The sequence below is a fragment of the Podarcis muralis genome, chromosome 4 (assembly GCF_964188315.1).
Source record: "Podarcis muralis chromosome 4, rPodMur119.hap1.1, whole genome shotgun sequence".
In the NCBI taxonomy this organism is placed as follows: Eukaryota; Metazoa; Chordata; class Lepidosauria; order Squamata; family Lacertidae; genus Podarcis; species Podarcis muralis.
Genome location: NC_135658.1, coordinates 41,503,148 through 41,519,762, shown reverse-complemented (window position 1 = coordinate 41,519,762; position 16,615 = coordinate 41,503,148). Strand labels below are relative to the sequence as shown.

The 16,615-nt window shown below is 41.1% G+C and overlaps 1 protein-coding gene across 3 annotated transcripts in view; it reads left to right on the top strand.

Annotated features, from left to right (window-relative positions):
* Positions 1-16,615, top strand: part of MPZL1 (myelin protein zero like 1) — a 73,079-nt gene that overhangs the window by 41,696 nt on the left and 14,768 nt on the right. Inside the window, exons 7-10 of one of the 3 annotated variants that reach the window (XM_077927243.1) lie at positions 546-574; positions 12,536-12,696; positions 13,186-13,399; positions 14,702-14,834. In XM_077927243.1, the coding sequence (XP_077783369.1) occupies positions 546-574; positions 12,536-12,696; positions 13,186-13,399; positions 14,702-14,834 (537 nt within the window). Of the gene's footprint in view, positions 1-545; positions 575-12,535; positions 12,697-13,185; positions 13,400-14,701; positions 14,835-16,299; positions 16,374-16,615 lie in introns of all 3 variants that reach the window. The other 2 variants (XM_077927242.1, XM_028726819.2) reach the window with 2 other exon arrangements.

Genomic DNA, 16,615 nt, shown 5'->3' with positions numbered 1-16,615 from the left:
AAACATTCTGACTTCTCAGAAATATAAGCAATAGAGATAGCTCAAACACATGCTGAGACAGGAAAGGAAAATTATTCACAAAGCAACAATTAAGGTGTTTGTGCTTACATGCTTGTTCTGTATATGTATCTTTGCTAGTGTAAGTATATAGCTGGACTGGGGATGCAACTTACGGTATTTTCCTGTCTATAAGATGCCCCCATGTATAAGACGACCCCTATTTTTTGAGCCCAAAATTAAGAAATAAATATTTTAAACATTCTGTGTATAAGACCCCCAATTTTAAACTTTAAAAAACTGGGGAAAAACATAGTCTTACTCACTGAAAAATATTATATTTTTTTTTAGTCTTGCGTGGATTCATTTTCAAATCTTAACATTTCAGTTGATTGATACAAAATATAGTTTCATTTCTGACTGGATAGTTGTTAATGGTTATACAGTGGTACCTCGGGTTAAGTACTTAATTCGTTCCGGAGGTCCGTTCTTAACCTGAAGCACCACTTTAGCTAATGGGGCCTCCTGCTGCTGCTGCGCCGCCAGAGCAAGATTTCTGTTCTCATCCTGAAGCAAAGTTCTGAACCTGAGGTACTATTTCTGGATTAGCAGAGTCTGTAACCTGAAGCGTATGTAACCTGAAGCGTATGTAACCCGAGGTACCACTGTAGTTTGTGGCTGTGGTTGTAGCATTGTTGTGAAACTTCGTAATATTGTTCTCCTCAACAATAACTTAGAAGCTTTCCCTAGCTTCTAAGCTTCCTAGACCAAGTCAGTTTTTATAACTGGACTTAAGTATACATTCTTTCCTCCTTGCCCCACCTTAACTGTACAGGGAAACTGCTACTGACTGGTGACTCTTTACCTATATGTGTGGAAGCCAGCAAATACTTGTTGCAAATTACAGTGATCTTTGCTTATGTGGAGCTGTTGAAAATAATCCCCATGACCTTCTTGTCGTGTTTTGTAATTTTCCATGCAAGACGGGGCTATTTCAGTATTGAAACATCTTCCAAAATTTTGCAATACCAGCTCAACAGAGCCGTAAGTAATGTTTAGCAAAGGTAGTGTAAAGAGCTCTCTGATGACACATTTCCAACATCCATCTTCTAGCTTTTTTTAGTGCATTTCTTATTGAGTACACTGTTGGGAGGAAATAGGGCAGGGATGGGGAATTTGTGACCCTCCAGATGTTGTTGGTCTCCCATCAGCTTCAGTCAGCATAGCCAGTGGTCAGGAATGATGTGAGTTGTAGTCCAACAACAGACCTACTATACAGGGTTCCTTGTATATTGCTGTCTGTGTTGTGCTTTTGGGTTCATATTAGCAACCATACAACTCAGAAGGCATGGTTTGTTGCCTAAACCAATGAGATAAGTTTTTATTGAGAGCCTTCTCAGAGCCTTCTGTTGGTACTTGAAATAGCACAACTAGCTAGTAGTCTTATAGATATTAGTTCAGCTGAAGTAAGACTTTTTCTTTAATATTTTTACACACACATGCACAGTATTTGCTGTGTAATTGAAAAAACATCTTAGTGTGGACTCTTGCGGTCTATATGTGTACTTTGTTTATCTAGCTCTGTGTCCCTATAATTGGTGCTTATGGACTTTGCACAGGCTTCTTTTTGCTGGAAGCCATATGAACTCTGAAACAGACATTGAATTGCAATTTATTGTTGTTTACTCCTTTTAGCAGTTTCGTAACAGAAAGTATTGGCTTGGGTGACCCTGAATAAGTGGTGGCAACAGTAATTCTATATCCCTTTTGTACCCATTATCTGTAGTTCTTGGTTGTGTTATGAGAAATAATTTCACAAGGGAATGTTCTTAAGAGAATCTCTAATCTGCAACCTGAGTGGCTTGCCAATTATCTCTTGATCAAAATCTAAAGCAGCTTTAGACTAATCACAAATTGTTCTAATGTTGTAAGTATCTTGACTTTTCCTACCCTGCTGCATGACAGTTAACCAACACATCAACAAAGCCGAAATAGACAGGGAGATCTTCCATGATGTGTACTTAATTATCTGCTAATACAGAGAGAGAAGAACAGAATAAATGCTGAACTGTGGTCGGTATCCCTGCACTTGATGGACTGTTGGGAGTGGGGTAGCTGGTGAAGGAAAATTAATACCCAATACCCCCACATGCCCTCCCTGCAGCTTGGCCATTGTGGCTGCAGTCCAATGCCGTACTTATTTTCCTGTTCTGCAAGTGTATTTGCTCCCGAAGGCTTTTGGAAGGTTGGTAGCATGAAGAAAATGTCTTCAGTATATCTGAAGGAGCGTCTCCACCCCCATCGTTCTACCCGGACACTGAGGTCCAGCACCGAGGGCCTTCTGGCGGTTCCCTCACTACGAGAAGCCAAGTTACAGGGAACCAGGCAGAGGGCCTTCTCGGTAGTGGCGCCCTCCCTGTGGAATGCCCTCCCACCAGATGTCAAAGAGAACAACAACTACCAGACTTTTAGAAGATATCTGAAGGCAGCCCTGTTTAGGGAAGCTTTTAATGTTTGATGTATTGCAGTGTTTTATTTTTATTTTTTTTGGAAGCTGCCCAGAGTGGCTGGGGAAGCCCAGCCAGATGGGCGGGGTATAAATAATAAATTATTATTATTATTACTATTATTATTATTATTATTATTCTTGCTTAATGTCCCATCTGCATTTCTATTTAATAAGCCCATGAGATTTCTGTCAGAAAGTTTGAAGGAGACGTCTCATTTGTTCAACTCAGCTTTCACTGCCTTCTTAAAGGTGCAATCCAAACTCCACTTACATGGAAGTACCCCACTGCATTCAATAGGTCTTGGTTGTAAGTAGAGAAGGTTAGGATTGCAGTGTTAAAAACCCCTCTTCTGCAAGCTTGTTTGCTCACCAAGGCTTCTAGAAAGTTCGGAGGAGGTCGCGGTCTGTGCATCTCCTCCAGTCCCACCCAGATACTTTCTGCAAGTTTGTTTGCCTACTGCGGGGAGGAAGTTGTGGTCATAGGTCTCTATCTTTGCTTTCTGCTTATCGGGTTATACAAAATGTTTTTGTTACGTTTTGCTGAGGGTTGTAATACTGCACATGCTCAGGGCATTTTTTTGTACTCCACAAAACCGTATGCCATAAATAAATTTGTTAGAAGATAGCATGAGTCTTATTTTGTAATATCAGGTGTTCCTTTCTAGGAGAAGAGGCCCCTGTTTTGGAAATTGTGAGCATCAAGCTCACAACCACTTTAACCCAGCCTTGATTATTGCATAAACTTAATGTATTACAAAGAATGATGCATCCAATTAAGTGGACTCTAGCCCACGAAAGCTTATGCCATAATACAATTTTTAGCCTTCAAGATGGCAGTGCTGTTTTGTTTGCTGTTCTGCTAAAATTGTACTGTGACCTACTTTACAGGGTTGATGTGAGGATAAAAGAATATAAAACACTTTGGCAAATTTAAAATGCTATTACAGAAAGCTGCAGGGGATGGTTCAGATGAGAATGCAGTGTGCAGAGCCTACATGTAATATGGGAGCATGGGTTACAACCTGCCTGCACACTCCATCCCAGGCAAGCCTGTTCTAGCAGGCAGCCACGCTGGATTTGCTGAATATTCTGGTTGTGTCCCAGATTCTTTATTCTTTTAGGCTTTTTCATGATTCCAAATCTTTCCCTCCTCCCATTCAAAATCATGGACAGTAGGCTGGACATAGGTATGTGTATTCCAAGACGTCTCCGATGTGAGGTAGGTTAGGCTGAGAGATGGTAACTGGCCCAAGGTCACATGGTGAGCTTCACGGCTGAATGGTGATTTTTAACCCTGTTCCCCTAGGTCATAATCCACTTAATTTCCCAGCATTTTATTCCACTTTCTTGGAAAAAGATGTAGAAATGAAAAAGCAGAGGTAGAGATGTGAAGGCCAAGAAAGAAAAGAACTGGAAAATTTAGGGGGGGGGGATGCTTTTTCCCTGTTTCCCCGTTGGATTGTATCGTATTGTTTGTTTGTTTATAAAACACTTTCTTTTAGAATGATGAACAAATGTTTGAGACAAGCTGTTCATATAATTGATCCCCCAAAATAATTTCTGAAGCTGCATAGCAGAAAGACTTTTATGCAAGACTAGGTACAGTTTCAGATTGTTACAATTCCTGTATATGGAGGCAAGTCCTGTACATTGAGAGTACAATACTCAAGTGAAAGAGCAAGATGAATTTCTGCGTCTTGGAAGGCACTGCTGTTGCCTCAAGAGAAGGAAGGAGGATTGAATGCCTTCTTTGCTTGTGGCCTTTAATTTGTTGGCATGGTTGGTGGATCTGACTTCTTGACCAGTCTTCAAAGGACTGGGAGTGGGAGAAAGCACAGAGCAGTGTAATTTTGTTACCTCCAATACACACTGCTGCAAATCTGTTGGATCCAAGATTCAAGGGTGGAAATATAAGCACAGCTTCTGCATTGGACAGGATTACAAAACAAGCAGTATACTTAGGGCTTGCTTGCTGTTGGAAAGGTGCTTTTAAATGCTGCAACATACAGAACATATTCAGGTGTTTGGCCACGGAATGCAGTCTGGGATTCTGCCAAGCGTACGCTACTGCAAGATTGTGTCAAGGCCTTTGCACAGCACAACCTCTGACACAAACTGCTTCTTAGCCATGTCAGATACTTTCATCTCAAGTAGGATGTTTGTGTGTTTGCGGGGGGGTGGGGGGACCTGGTCTCTGTTTGGAAATACAGTGGTACCTCAGTTGTCGAACGTTTCCGAAGCCAAATGTTTCAAAAACCCGGAAGTGAATGCTTCCGCTTTCGAACGTGCCTCGGAAGTGAAATGGCTTCCAAGGCATGTTTCTCCGCTTTCTGAATGGAATTTGCCAACCACCCATTGCGCCTTAGTTGTCGAACATTTCGGAAGTTTAAAGGTCTTCTGGAATGGATTATGTTCGACAACCGAGATACCACCGTACACCAAATCAAGAAATAAACTGAGATGTGGAAGAGTAGAAGTTTGTTTCAGTTTGGATAAACCTTCAGTTTTTAGAAGTCTGGAAATATTTCATCTCTGAGCTGCAGGGGGCAGAGGAATAATAATTCTCCATAAGGCCTGGAAATATATGAGGTTCATGTTTAAGAGTCCAGGGTGGCACCTTTAAGACTAACAAATTCAGGCTGCAGTTATTTACATATTGCTTCTTATTACTTCTATGTTATGTACACTAATCATGGCATGGATGCACACTAGAAATTGTGACAGCAAGGGCCCCTTCTGAACCAAGGTAAGACACTTAGGGGCTATGTATTAATAAGACTACAGTGTTTGAGTGTCCACTGTTTCTTTGCAAAGGAGGAGGATAGGGAGAGAACCAGGACAGGTGGAAGCCACACAAACGTTTATTCCATCAGTCTCCTCCTCTGGCAGCAGAGATTCCTTTGGTACCAAACTTTGGTACCAAACAGTTGGGACTAAATAAATAAATAAATAAATAATAAAAAGCAAAGCTTAGGTGTCAACAGTATGTTTGCAAGGGAGTAGGATAGGGAGAAAACTAGGACAACTTGGCCATGACCTGTGGCCTCTTAGCACTACCAGGCCAAGTGGGCACCAGCTGCCATTGGATCTTCTAAACAGATTATTTATTTATTTATTTATTTTTGCAATTTATTATTTTAATAGCAACTTGAGAATTTGTCCAGTTATTATCATTTGAATTGCTGTTCTGACTTAATGGAAATTCTAAACATAGATTCTAAAAAGTAAATAATTTTCTTCAGTGTCCCCATAGTAAAAAGAAACAACAACTTTTAAATTGATATGCTAGTAGCTTATGTGCATATGATCATTTTATTACAGTTTTAGGTGTCTTGTATGAAAGTATGTATTGTATTACCAAAAGTTCACATTTAATATATATGAAGTCTTACATGTTGTAAACTTGACTTCCATCAGCCTAGTAGATTTTAGATCTTGCTATACTTCTTCTCAATATCCATACATGCCGCTGCAAGGAGAAATTTTTAAAAGTACTCTATGAGGAATTGGCGGAGTAGACACATCCATTATTGCAACCAAAGGAAGCTGAGGAGAAGATTCTAACTCGATTTTATTTATTAAACAAAGTTCTTTAAAAATTGAGGTCTCAAAGGATCGAACAGCTTGCAAAACCACCACAGATGTATGAAGGAGCCAGTCTCCCCATATCTCCTTCAACAGGGAGGTGGTACACCTGGTATCATATAGGATATTTGCAAAGGAGAAAGATACCACCTAGGTAGGAGCTTCAATTATATTTCTCTCAACTGAGCTAAGACTGGTCTCAGAGGTTTCCCCTGCCCTCCCAAAGCTCGTTCCATTTTTCATTAGGCATTTCTATTTGAAGATCTGCTTCGCATGGGATTTTTGTAGCCATAAGATGGCCAAATTTCATCTCAATTAACATTTTACATATAGATACAACACTTTTTGATGCAGCGAAAAGATTGACCACAAGTTGTTCTAAAGCAGACAACTTTCAGGCTACTCTGTTTTAACAAGGAAAAAATTTGATTAAAATTAAACCATGACCATGTTACACTAGGGACTTTAGACAGAATATGTTCTTTACATAAAAGGACAACTGTTACTATAAACACCTCTGAGCCTATACAAACTGGCTTGTTCCCAGTCTTTGCAGTCTAGCATACCTCCTGCCTTGCAGAACATCTGGTGGTACCTGAGTGGGATCAGCGGAGAAATTAGGGGAGCAGTTTTTCTGCACACCATTTACTAATCAAGTATGTATTTTCTACTCTGTGGGTTAATTTTGGAGTGATAGTGAGAAGGGGGCCATGCCCTGAACTCCTGATCCCCCATATCTAAGGCTTCCACAGTCTAGTCTTAAAAATTAAAACTGGATGCTTATTTAATCCAAATGTTGGATAATCTATGGAGAGACTCAGCACTATGCATCAGATGTAACTATGGAAAGCCCACAAGATTTCTCCTGTTGGCTTCATTAGCATCCCTTTAAGTAGAAGTAAATTCTGTGTTACGTAATCAAGTACAGAATAATTTCATGTAATCGAATACAGAAGAATTGTTCTTTGACTAAAAAAGTTGTAGATGTTTTCAGGAAGTCTGGTTATGACTCATTTCTATCCATAAACCAGCTCTTCTAGAAAAGTTCATATGCTGGTAATCTATTCATTTGGAAACCATTAACTAATTATATAAGATAATTCATTTCAATGTGAACTGCTTTTCCTAGTTGTTACACAGAATTTATAACATTTCTTGGCTCCTTTGGAGAATGATGCAAGTTAATCTAATAAAATAAAATTTATATTGTGATTTTTCCCTACAGAAACAAACTTCAAACTACTATCTTATTTTGAGGGACAGGGATTAAACACACATATTTCCTCTGTTTTCATTTAGGAGCAGGCTTATGACCTTCTCAATATGATCACAATCACATTTAGAAACCAGGTTAACAGGACTGATTGTCGCCCATAATTCACCAATGGAAGAACATACTGTAAGCCACCTTACTTTGCAAATTCTTGATAGTTCCAGGAACACATAAGGAAACACTGCAACTATTTTTCTTGACAATGTCGGCTGCAGTCTGACAGCTTAGCGGTTTCTGTTTTAGACAAAATGAGGAACCAAAGGAGGGTTTTAAAGTCTTTAATGAAGAAATGTGAATGCTATGAAAAGAATACATTAGTTTGACTTCTTTCCACTTTAGTATGCTATGGTGAGGATAACTGGCGTGTGTAATAATGAAATATCAATTATTCAGTTGGGAGCTGTGTTGCCAACTGGTTCTCACCTTTTCCTAATCACCACAGTATTAAGTCTGTCTCAGGATTTCATGCATTTTCTTTACGAGCTTACACTGCTGAGAGCTGTCCGCTTGCAAATATGTGCTTTTGGAGAAGCTGTCTTGTGTTGCAATCTTCCTTGGCCGATGTCCAACTTGGACAGGCCTCTTCTGGAAGATTGTCTTGAGCATCCCTCCAGCTCATTCTTTGTGGCCAAATCAGCTCTCTTTAAGTGAATGTTTTTAAAGAGCCTTTTAATTCTTCAGATTAACTTGTTCCTTAGCTACGCAGAGTAAATTGAGTCTGAGATCCTACAACTTCTCGGAGCCTGCAGAGCTCTAGTCTGCATAGTAGTGATGTGAAGGAAGGCACAAGACTGGGGGTTGATCATCAGGTGAGCTGCGCACAGGTGAGCTGAAGCGAGCTGCTGGCCAGTCCTGTGGAACCTCCTTTTATTGAGACAAATATGCAAGCTAGGCGGATACATTTTGGGCTGTGACCTTTACACATCTTCCGTCCCGAGATCGTGGGGTGGTACAAAGTTATTTGGCACCTGTTTCCATAGCGTCATTTTCCCCTTGCACAGTGTATGACGAAGGAGACAAAAGGTCTCAGGGACAAAAGGTTACAGACAGGGCACCGCAGACTACTGAGACCGCAAAAGGTCAGACAGAGGGGACGATGTTCCGACAGCCATGGCTTGTCTGAAGGGGAGTTTGCCCTGCACCCCAAGGTCACGCGTGCAGGCAGACTGTGGCTGTCTGCTGGTGGGGAGTGTGCTCCCTCCGGACCCCACTGCCCACTCCGCGATATCCCTACAGTGATGGTTGATAAATTAAGCACAGCTGCATTTTCATTATCTTTGTGTTAGTTGGTGGACCACAATCCCAAGGCTTCCTGTTTTAGAAAGCTGCTGTGATGGCAAACCATGTGGGTAGGCTAATATGGTACAGTATCTCTTTTCAGCCATAGCCTTTTAGTCTGGATCTCTTGGCAATTAAATAGCAGTTATGAATTCTCCTTGTATAATATTCTTGGATAACAAAACTTGGAGAAGGACAAATGTGATACAGTGGAACTTCAGTTTTCAAACGTAACCTGTTCCGGAAGGCTGTTCGAGTCCCGAAATGTTCGAAAATCTAGCATCAATGGGCGGTCGGCAAAATCCATTGAAAAAATTGAGAAACGTGCCTCAAAAGCTGTTTGGTTTCTGAGGCGCATTCGAAAACGGAAGCAATTACTTCCGGGTTTTTGGCATTCGGGTTTCAAATTGTTCGGCTTCTGAGATGCTGGAAAACCGAGGTTCCACTGTAACAGAATACAAGCAGTACTGGTTGTGCTCAACCAGTAAACTCAGTGGGGACATGTAGGTGCATGAGTCTGTTTCTCAGCTTACTTGTGGCTATTTTGAGAAGGATATGCACAGAAAAAGACTGTTGGATTCCCAGGGCCTATCAAAGGCATACCTAGGGTCTCTTGTGCTCTTGGCAAGGAGCTATATTGGCGTGTGTGTGAGTGTGCGCATGCACACACACACACACACACACACACACACACACACATAAAATCCGAGAAGCAGGTGAACTTGTCTGGACAGGAGGGCTAGGCAGGGTGCCTGCACTGCTCTTTGCCTTGGAGCTGCTCTGAGGACCGCTTTCCATCCCCTCCAGCAGCAGCGGCGGCTTTTCCTGCTGGAGATACCAGAGGATTCCTTTTGTGGACAAAGCAGGTCCTGGAGTGCTGAGCTCCAGGTGTTGTGGAAGGACTCCAATGCCTGATAGGTTTTGCCAACACCAAGTTATGCTTCTGGGCCTATAGGGGTGGAAAGACATCAGCAACTGTCTTTGCATTAATTCATGGATGCAGGGACTCTGTACTATACCCTCAGAATCCTTCTTCAAAACAGGTTGCTTTGTGACCTCTATCATGTCCCCTCTTAGTGTTGCTTTTCTACCTTAAAAGCCCCAAATGTTTTAACCTTTCCTCGTAGGGGAATTATTTCAGCCACGTGGTCAGTTTTGGTGCTCTTTTCTAAAACTTTCCACACTCTTTTGAGTTGCGGTGAGCAGAACTGTAAGTGAAAGATTTAAGTGCAGGCGCCCCATAGGTTTCTAAATGGCATCGTTATTTGGGCAATTTTATTTTCAGACCATTTCTTAACCGTCGTTAACATGGAATTTTTCAGAGTTGCAAAATGGGTTGACGGTTTCATCAAGCTATCCACCATGAACCTAAGGTCCTTCCTACCCAATTCAGACCCCATTAGTGTACATATGACATTTTTGGGTGGGAGGGGGGAGGATGAGTTGCCCCTATGTGCATCACTTTACATTTGCTTACAGCGAATCACATTTGGCATTTTAGTGCCCGTTCACCAAGCTTTGAGTGACCTTTTTAGACCTCAGAATCCCTTTTTGTTTTAACCACTTTGAACGTTAGCAACTTTTGCCACTTCACTGCTTACCCCAAAATTCAGGTCATTCACAAATAAGTGTAAAACAGCTGTCCCAATACCAATCCTTGGAGAGATCCAACTTCATTCATTCCTGAATTGTGATCATTTATTCTGATTCTCTGATTCTTTTTCTTTAACCTCCTTCTGATCCCTAAGAGAACTTTTCTGTTTATCTTATGGTTGCTAAACTCACTCAGGAGTCCTTCAAAATCTGACACAACATGTACTACATCGCTCCTGTCCATATGCTTGCCATATGCTTGAGTGGTCCATATGAGGACCACTCACGAGCTATGTAATACACAGAAAACACCCTTACAGAAGCCATGCTTATTATTCAAGAAGTCTTGTTCTTATATACTTTTTGTAATTTTATATTTAATAATGCTTTCTAACAGTTTTATTAGAACAAGCATTAGTGTACAACAACTGCCTGTAATTTCTCAGATCTTCTCTGGATCCATTAAAAAAAAAAAAGGCATTCAATTGGCCACTTTCCATTCTTTAGGTATGGAGATGGATCTTAGGGATAGCATACATAATTTTTATAGGCCAGCAATTTCACATTTGAGTTGTTTTTGAGGTTTTGAATATTGTCTGTCATCTTCTGTCTGCACCTCAGGCACCATCCCAGGAGAGCTTTTCCAGACATAGGGGCCTGTTCAAAAACTGCTGCAGTGAAGACAGATGTAATCTCACTTTGCTCCTTTAACACACATTTAACTCCCTTGATGTCTATAGGTCCAAGTATATCCAAAAAAAGGGCACAAACATACCGAAGTACCCATCAAATAAAGAGCAAAAAGCAAGGGTAAATCATGTTTTTGCCTGGTCTCTTAAAACACACAGTGATGGTGCTAGGAATGCATTCCTAGGAAGAGCATTCCAGAAATGGAGCCACCACTGAGAAGGCTTGTTCCTATGTTGCCACCCTCCACATCTTCTTTGAGTTGGGGAAAATAGAGAAAGGCTTCAGATGCTGAATGTGAGGTGTGGGTTGGCTTGTGTGGAAGAGGTGGTCCTTAAGGTATTGGAGTCCTGAGCCACACAAGGCTTTGTAGGTGAAAGCCTATAATATCATGGCATGTTTCTATAAATGCAGGCTTCTATAAATCTTGATTACTTGCATCATAGAAACGTGAGTGGGTTTTCTTAAGCACATTTAAGCATTTAAGTCTGAGTGTCGTAGCACAGCAGCAGTGAGGTGGGAGACATTGCTTGCACAATGGTGTAATGGTGAGTGTCCTGCCTAAGTGGTATTCTGCTCTGTTCTACCGCATGCTGGACGTGAAGGCAGTGCAGTGAATGTGGAAGTGCCAAGGCATTTCCCCATTGCGAGAACGTTCTGTTTCCTGTTTCATCAATCCCTGCTGGTTTGCTTGCTTGCTAGCTACACCTGGTGTGGGTTGAGCTTGGGAAAGCTCCCAATTTTCATTCTTGTTCCCAACAAACAGCTGAATGGCTTTTCACAAGTTGTAAGTCTTGAGGTACTTTTTTAAAATTCACAGGGAGCCCTGACAAACTATGTAGCACACAGAAGCCTTCCCAAGGATTCCCTTTCTCTTCTGTCCATTCAGTAAACACATTTGCCTGTTTAATTTTTTTATGCGTTTTTGCGTTAAAACAGAATTGGACTGTCAGGAATCAGGAATCTTTAGCACAGCCTATGAAGGACAGCATTGATAGTGCAGCATATGAAATAACCTTGTCTCTGGCCATGAAACAGCTGCTGTCAATGTGCTCCTGCCAGGATTAATACAAAACCATCCCACTTTTGTGAGCTGTAGAAACTCTTAAGGACATATTAGACTTTTCAGTGAAGGCAGAAAGAAAGCATTTGAGAACAATGTTGGCAGCAAATTAAATATATGCTTCAGGACAGGCAGGCAGGCTGCACTGTGGCCTTCCAGATGTGTCTGGGTTAAAGTTTCCATCCGCCTCAGCCAGCATCACCAGTGGTCAGGTAGGGTGGGAGCTATAGTCTAGCAACTTTTGGAGTGTCACAGCTTAGCCACACTCAACAATTGGGTAAATATTCAGTGATCAAGTTCAGAGGGTATGCATTGCATTCAGGATGAAGTTTATACGGTGACCGATCTCACACAAAAGCAGAAATAATGCGGGATGTTTCCAGAGCAAATGGACTAAGTGCGATTCAACAGATATTTGATGGGGCTTTTATTCTGGGCTATAAGATTTCTAATGTAGCTCTTCATGAAGCTCTCTTGTGTAATGCTATCATTTCATTCTGCATTGCTTACAATGGGTCCTGCATCCTGATTTTTGTGGTGTTTTTGACAGCCCAGGTTTCAGCTGTGGAAGTATACACACCAGCAGAACTCTCTGTGGAGAATGGGACAGAAACGAAGCTTCCGTGCAGCTTTTCATCCTCAGAGGTGATCAGCAGTGCCGCTACTGTTACCTGGAGCTTTCAACCAGAGGGATCAACTACTTCTGTGTCGGTAAGAGATGATGATTGAAGTAAGATGAGAATTGAACAAGAGCCTGCGACAATGCTATTTCATACCTGTCTGCTCCTGCTCACTTTTTTCGCTGGTAAGAGTACATATTTAGGCCGCCTCGGAATGCCAGTTGATCCTATTATGTTTGGTATCATGGATAGTTGTCCTTCTGTGCTTGCTCCACAATACTTCAGTGGTAAAAGTCTTATTAAGGTGAGGGGTTGTTTTGAACTAGTGACACATTTGTTAGCCACCTACCCACACTTCACCATGGGTTCCTGTTTTGTTAGCAGGCTATGTCTAGTTTAAAGGTGTATGAGGTGATGGCAATAAGAGGTCCAATAGTGATCCTGTAACAGCAGCTGGAAATTGGGGCGAGTGAGTCAGAATAAGGTCTCACTCTGAGCAATTGTATCTACTCCCAGACCTCCCTTTGTGGGGAAAACTAGGATTTTAACACTGTATCCTGTTTTGTGTTCCCGATTACAGTTCTTCTATTATTCCCATGGCAAATCATATCCTGGGAAGGATACACAATTTAAGGACAGAAGCAGCTGGGCGGGTGACCTTAACAAGAAAGATGCATCTATCAGTATATCCAACATGCAATTCCGGGACAATGGCACTTTCATCTGCGATGTCAAGAACCCTCCAGATATAGTTGTCACACCTAGTGAAATCAAAGTCAGAGTTGTGGAAAAAGGTACTGCCGTCTCTGGATACAAAAGTACTAGTAATGATGGTTGATAGAATGCATTTGTGAAATAGTTGATTAAATCACTCTACAAAAACCCATTACTTAAAGGGGTATTATTTTGGCTGTTCTTGCACAACTTGTATTTTATTCAGAGTGTTTCTGTGAAGAAATTGAACTGTTTTAAAAGAACTAAAAATCCTGTATGTAGTTAGGTTTTGGAATTACGGTGTTAATTTGCTTCTTAGAGCCAGCCATAGCTGTCTGGTAAACAGTTTGGAAGGTGCTACAAATTTATAAGAAAAAAATGGTTTATATTGTAGTCTATTGATAGGATTAAGTCAGCTACTGTATGCTTATTTTACAGTTGAAGTTGTTTGTAGATAGAGATAGAAGAGATAATGTAGCCCAAGGGTATAACTAAAGAGTGATTTGAAATAGACTAGATCTGGGTGGATTTCAGAATGAAAAAGTTCAATAGACTGCTAAAATAACTTGTTTTAAACAAATGGCGTTCACAGCTAGAGAATAAGGTGTTCTCAGCAGTGGCTCTTTTCCATAGTTAGGCATGAGTATATATGTATATGTATGTTTCTTAGATGTGCCAAGTTCGCTTTTGTACTTCTGTGAATCCTGAGTCTTAGTATAGTTGTATCACTTTGCTACAATACAATACAATACAATACAATACAATACAATACAATACAATACAAGTGCAATCTTGCCAAGAGGCAACAGTTACTAGTTTATGATTATTGTGATTAATGTGTGAACTGACTCTTGATTGTGGTGTTGAGGCAGCTTCTCAAATGTGATGGGTGTGCATCTAAAACATGGCAAGTTCTTCATGAAAATGCTTGGAAGCAGGGGTCAATTATTTCCTGATTGGCTCTTCTGAGCATTTTAAAGCGTTGGCTCTTATGTAGATGCCTTTTACACTCAGCAGGAGGTTTCTGTGTTTTGTATACTGGTATGCATAGCAGACTACAAACTTTTGTAGTGAAAATTGGCCTTCAGGGGAAGTCCACTTATTGTTCAACCTCATCTTTCCCATGGGGCTACTGATGGGCTAAATGAGAGATTAATTATACTAGGTATGCTGTAAAAATGCTATTGAAATCTAATGAACCTAACACCACAGATCATGCTCATGAGTTTTACTTGAGGTTAGGGATATAAAAAAGACCAAGGAACATGCCATTACTGAGACAGATGCACCCTTAACCTATGCATATAAAAGCCAATGCCAATGATATATTGATAAATGTAAAAGCTAAGCAGACTGGACTGAAACTTTTCTTCTCTCCTCAGGTAACTTGCCTGTGTTTCCCATTACTCTAGTAGCGGGGGCATCCATTGGTGGAATTCTGGGCTTAGTTTTGCTCATCGTTCTTGTTGTGTGTGTCGCATGCAGAAAGAAGAACTCTAAAAATCATTACTCTGGGTAAGATGCTCCCCTTGTTCATTTATTTAGGTGTTGTTGTTTTTTTATTAAGGCCGGGGTAGCTGAACCTGCAACAGGAATCAATCATACATGTTTTGTTCATAGTACTAAATAGACTGTGGCCACTGGGACACATTCCTCTAGTCCCAAACTATTAGTTGTTGACTTCATTGTGCATACACCTTTCAGGGTGTATAAGTCCTACTAGATATCCTTATACATGTTGGAAGGGAAGCGTGCATCATAAAGCTGTCCAGACCGGCAGCCCTACACTCTTGTCTTCCAAAAATAAAGGGGCTCTTGCAGCTCAGGATGAAGTGCAAGATAAAGGCTGGACAACTCTCTACATCTTGGATTGTACAACTCTATTTATGAGTTTGGAATGTGGCTCCTTTTACAACAGTCTGCTTGCCAGAGGTTTCCAAACCTAGCTTTGGGAAAACAGTTCCTCTACTATCTTCACTGGCTTCACCATCTGCATGACTTCCTTTTTCCCCCCTTTTTCCTTTTTTTGCACTTAAGGTACCTTTTTAATTTGCACTGAATAACTTCTGTTGGAAAGTATTTTCAGGGTAGAATCTAGAGCTTTAATCCAGAGCTTTTAGAATGCCACGAAATGTTTTGTTGGTGGGTTCCTTTGAGGTGGTGGTGGTGGGACTTTTATCTTGTTTGCTTTACCACTTAACTCCAACAGAAATGCAGCCTCTGTACACAAAAACCTGAGCACACGTGTTCTGTGGGGATTGTCATTCCACTGCCCAACTCTTTCCTGCTTTTTGTAGATCCAGTGAATGCTATGAACAAAGCCTTCAAAAGTCTAGTTTCTGATGGGTGTGTTTAATTGGCAACTGATCCCACTATACCTTATTTTCAGCTGGAGATTTTAGAGAAGGGTTGCAGTAGGAGTCAGTGGTAAGATTGAGCAAGTGCAGTGAAATGTGCATTGTAAGCTCAGAGTTCAGTGTGGAAAGCACAGTTTCCTTTCTGCATGTGCTCTTTCAGTAACCACTTAAAGGCAGCTTACACTGATCTGCACTAAAGGATCCCAAAGCCCAATATGGGTATTTAACTCCCTGTCCAGTGTGTTATTGCTGAAAGCTACTTAAAGGTGCTGGATTTGGAACAGTAATATGTTTGCATTGTCTTCTACAACTAAAATCAACCCCCAGCAATGTAGAAATGGATAACGTTGCTTTCACTGACTATACCAGCTCTTTGTTCCTACTGATTACTAAGTGGCAGGGTGTGTTTGTGCTGTAATTGCTGAGCAGGGCCACATAATTTTGCAGGGGTCTAATTTCTAGATGAAACTAACACCAGCATTATAATGGATTGATTTGGGTGGTGGTGGAAACCCTTGCATGGCAGTGTCACAACTTCTGTTCTTATTCTGACATTTTGGTTTTTTCCTTCCTGCTTTGGTGTGCTGGGATCGGATCCTGCTCTTACCTTCCTCTGCTTACAGAGATCCTGATATAGACGCAAGATTGGGAATGTAACAGGGCTGGGTCTCCTCTTCCGGTCCCACTATATACCATGGTAACTAATCACATTGGTGGTTGCTCTTTGGTACTTCGTGTGTGTGCGTGTACACATTTCTGTTTCCTTTGCTGACTACCCGGCTAACATATCTCCATCACTTGTGCTGAAATTCTGTTTTGTAGACTGTTGGTGAAGGGGCAGCACATCTCATCTACTGCTTGAGTTTTGTTGTCTCATTTCCTCAATTGTGACGGCAATGCTCATTACCTTCAGAATCAGTATTCCATCTCTTGCCAGCA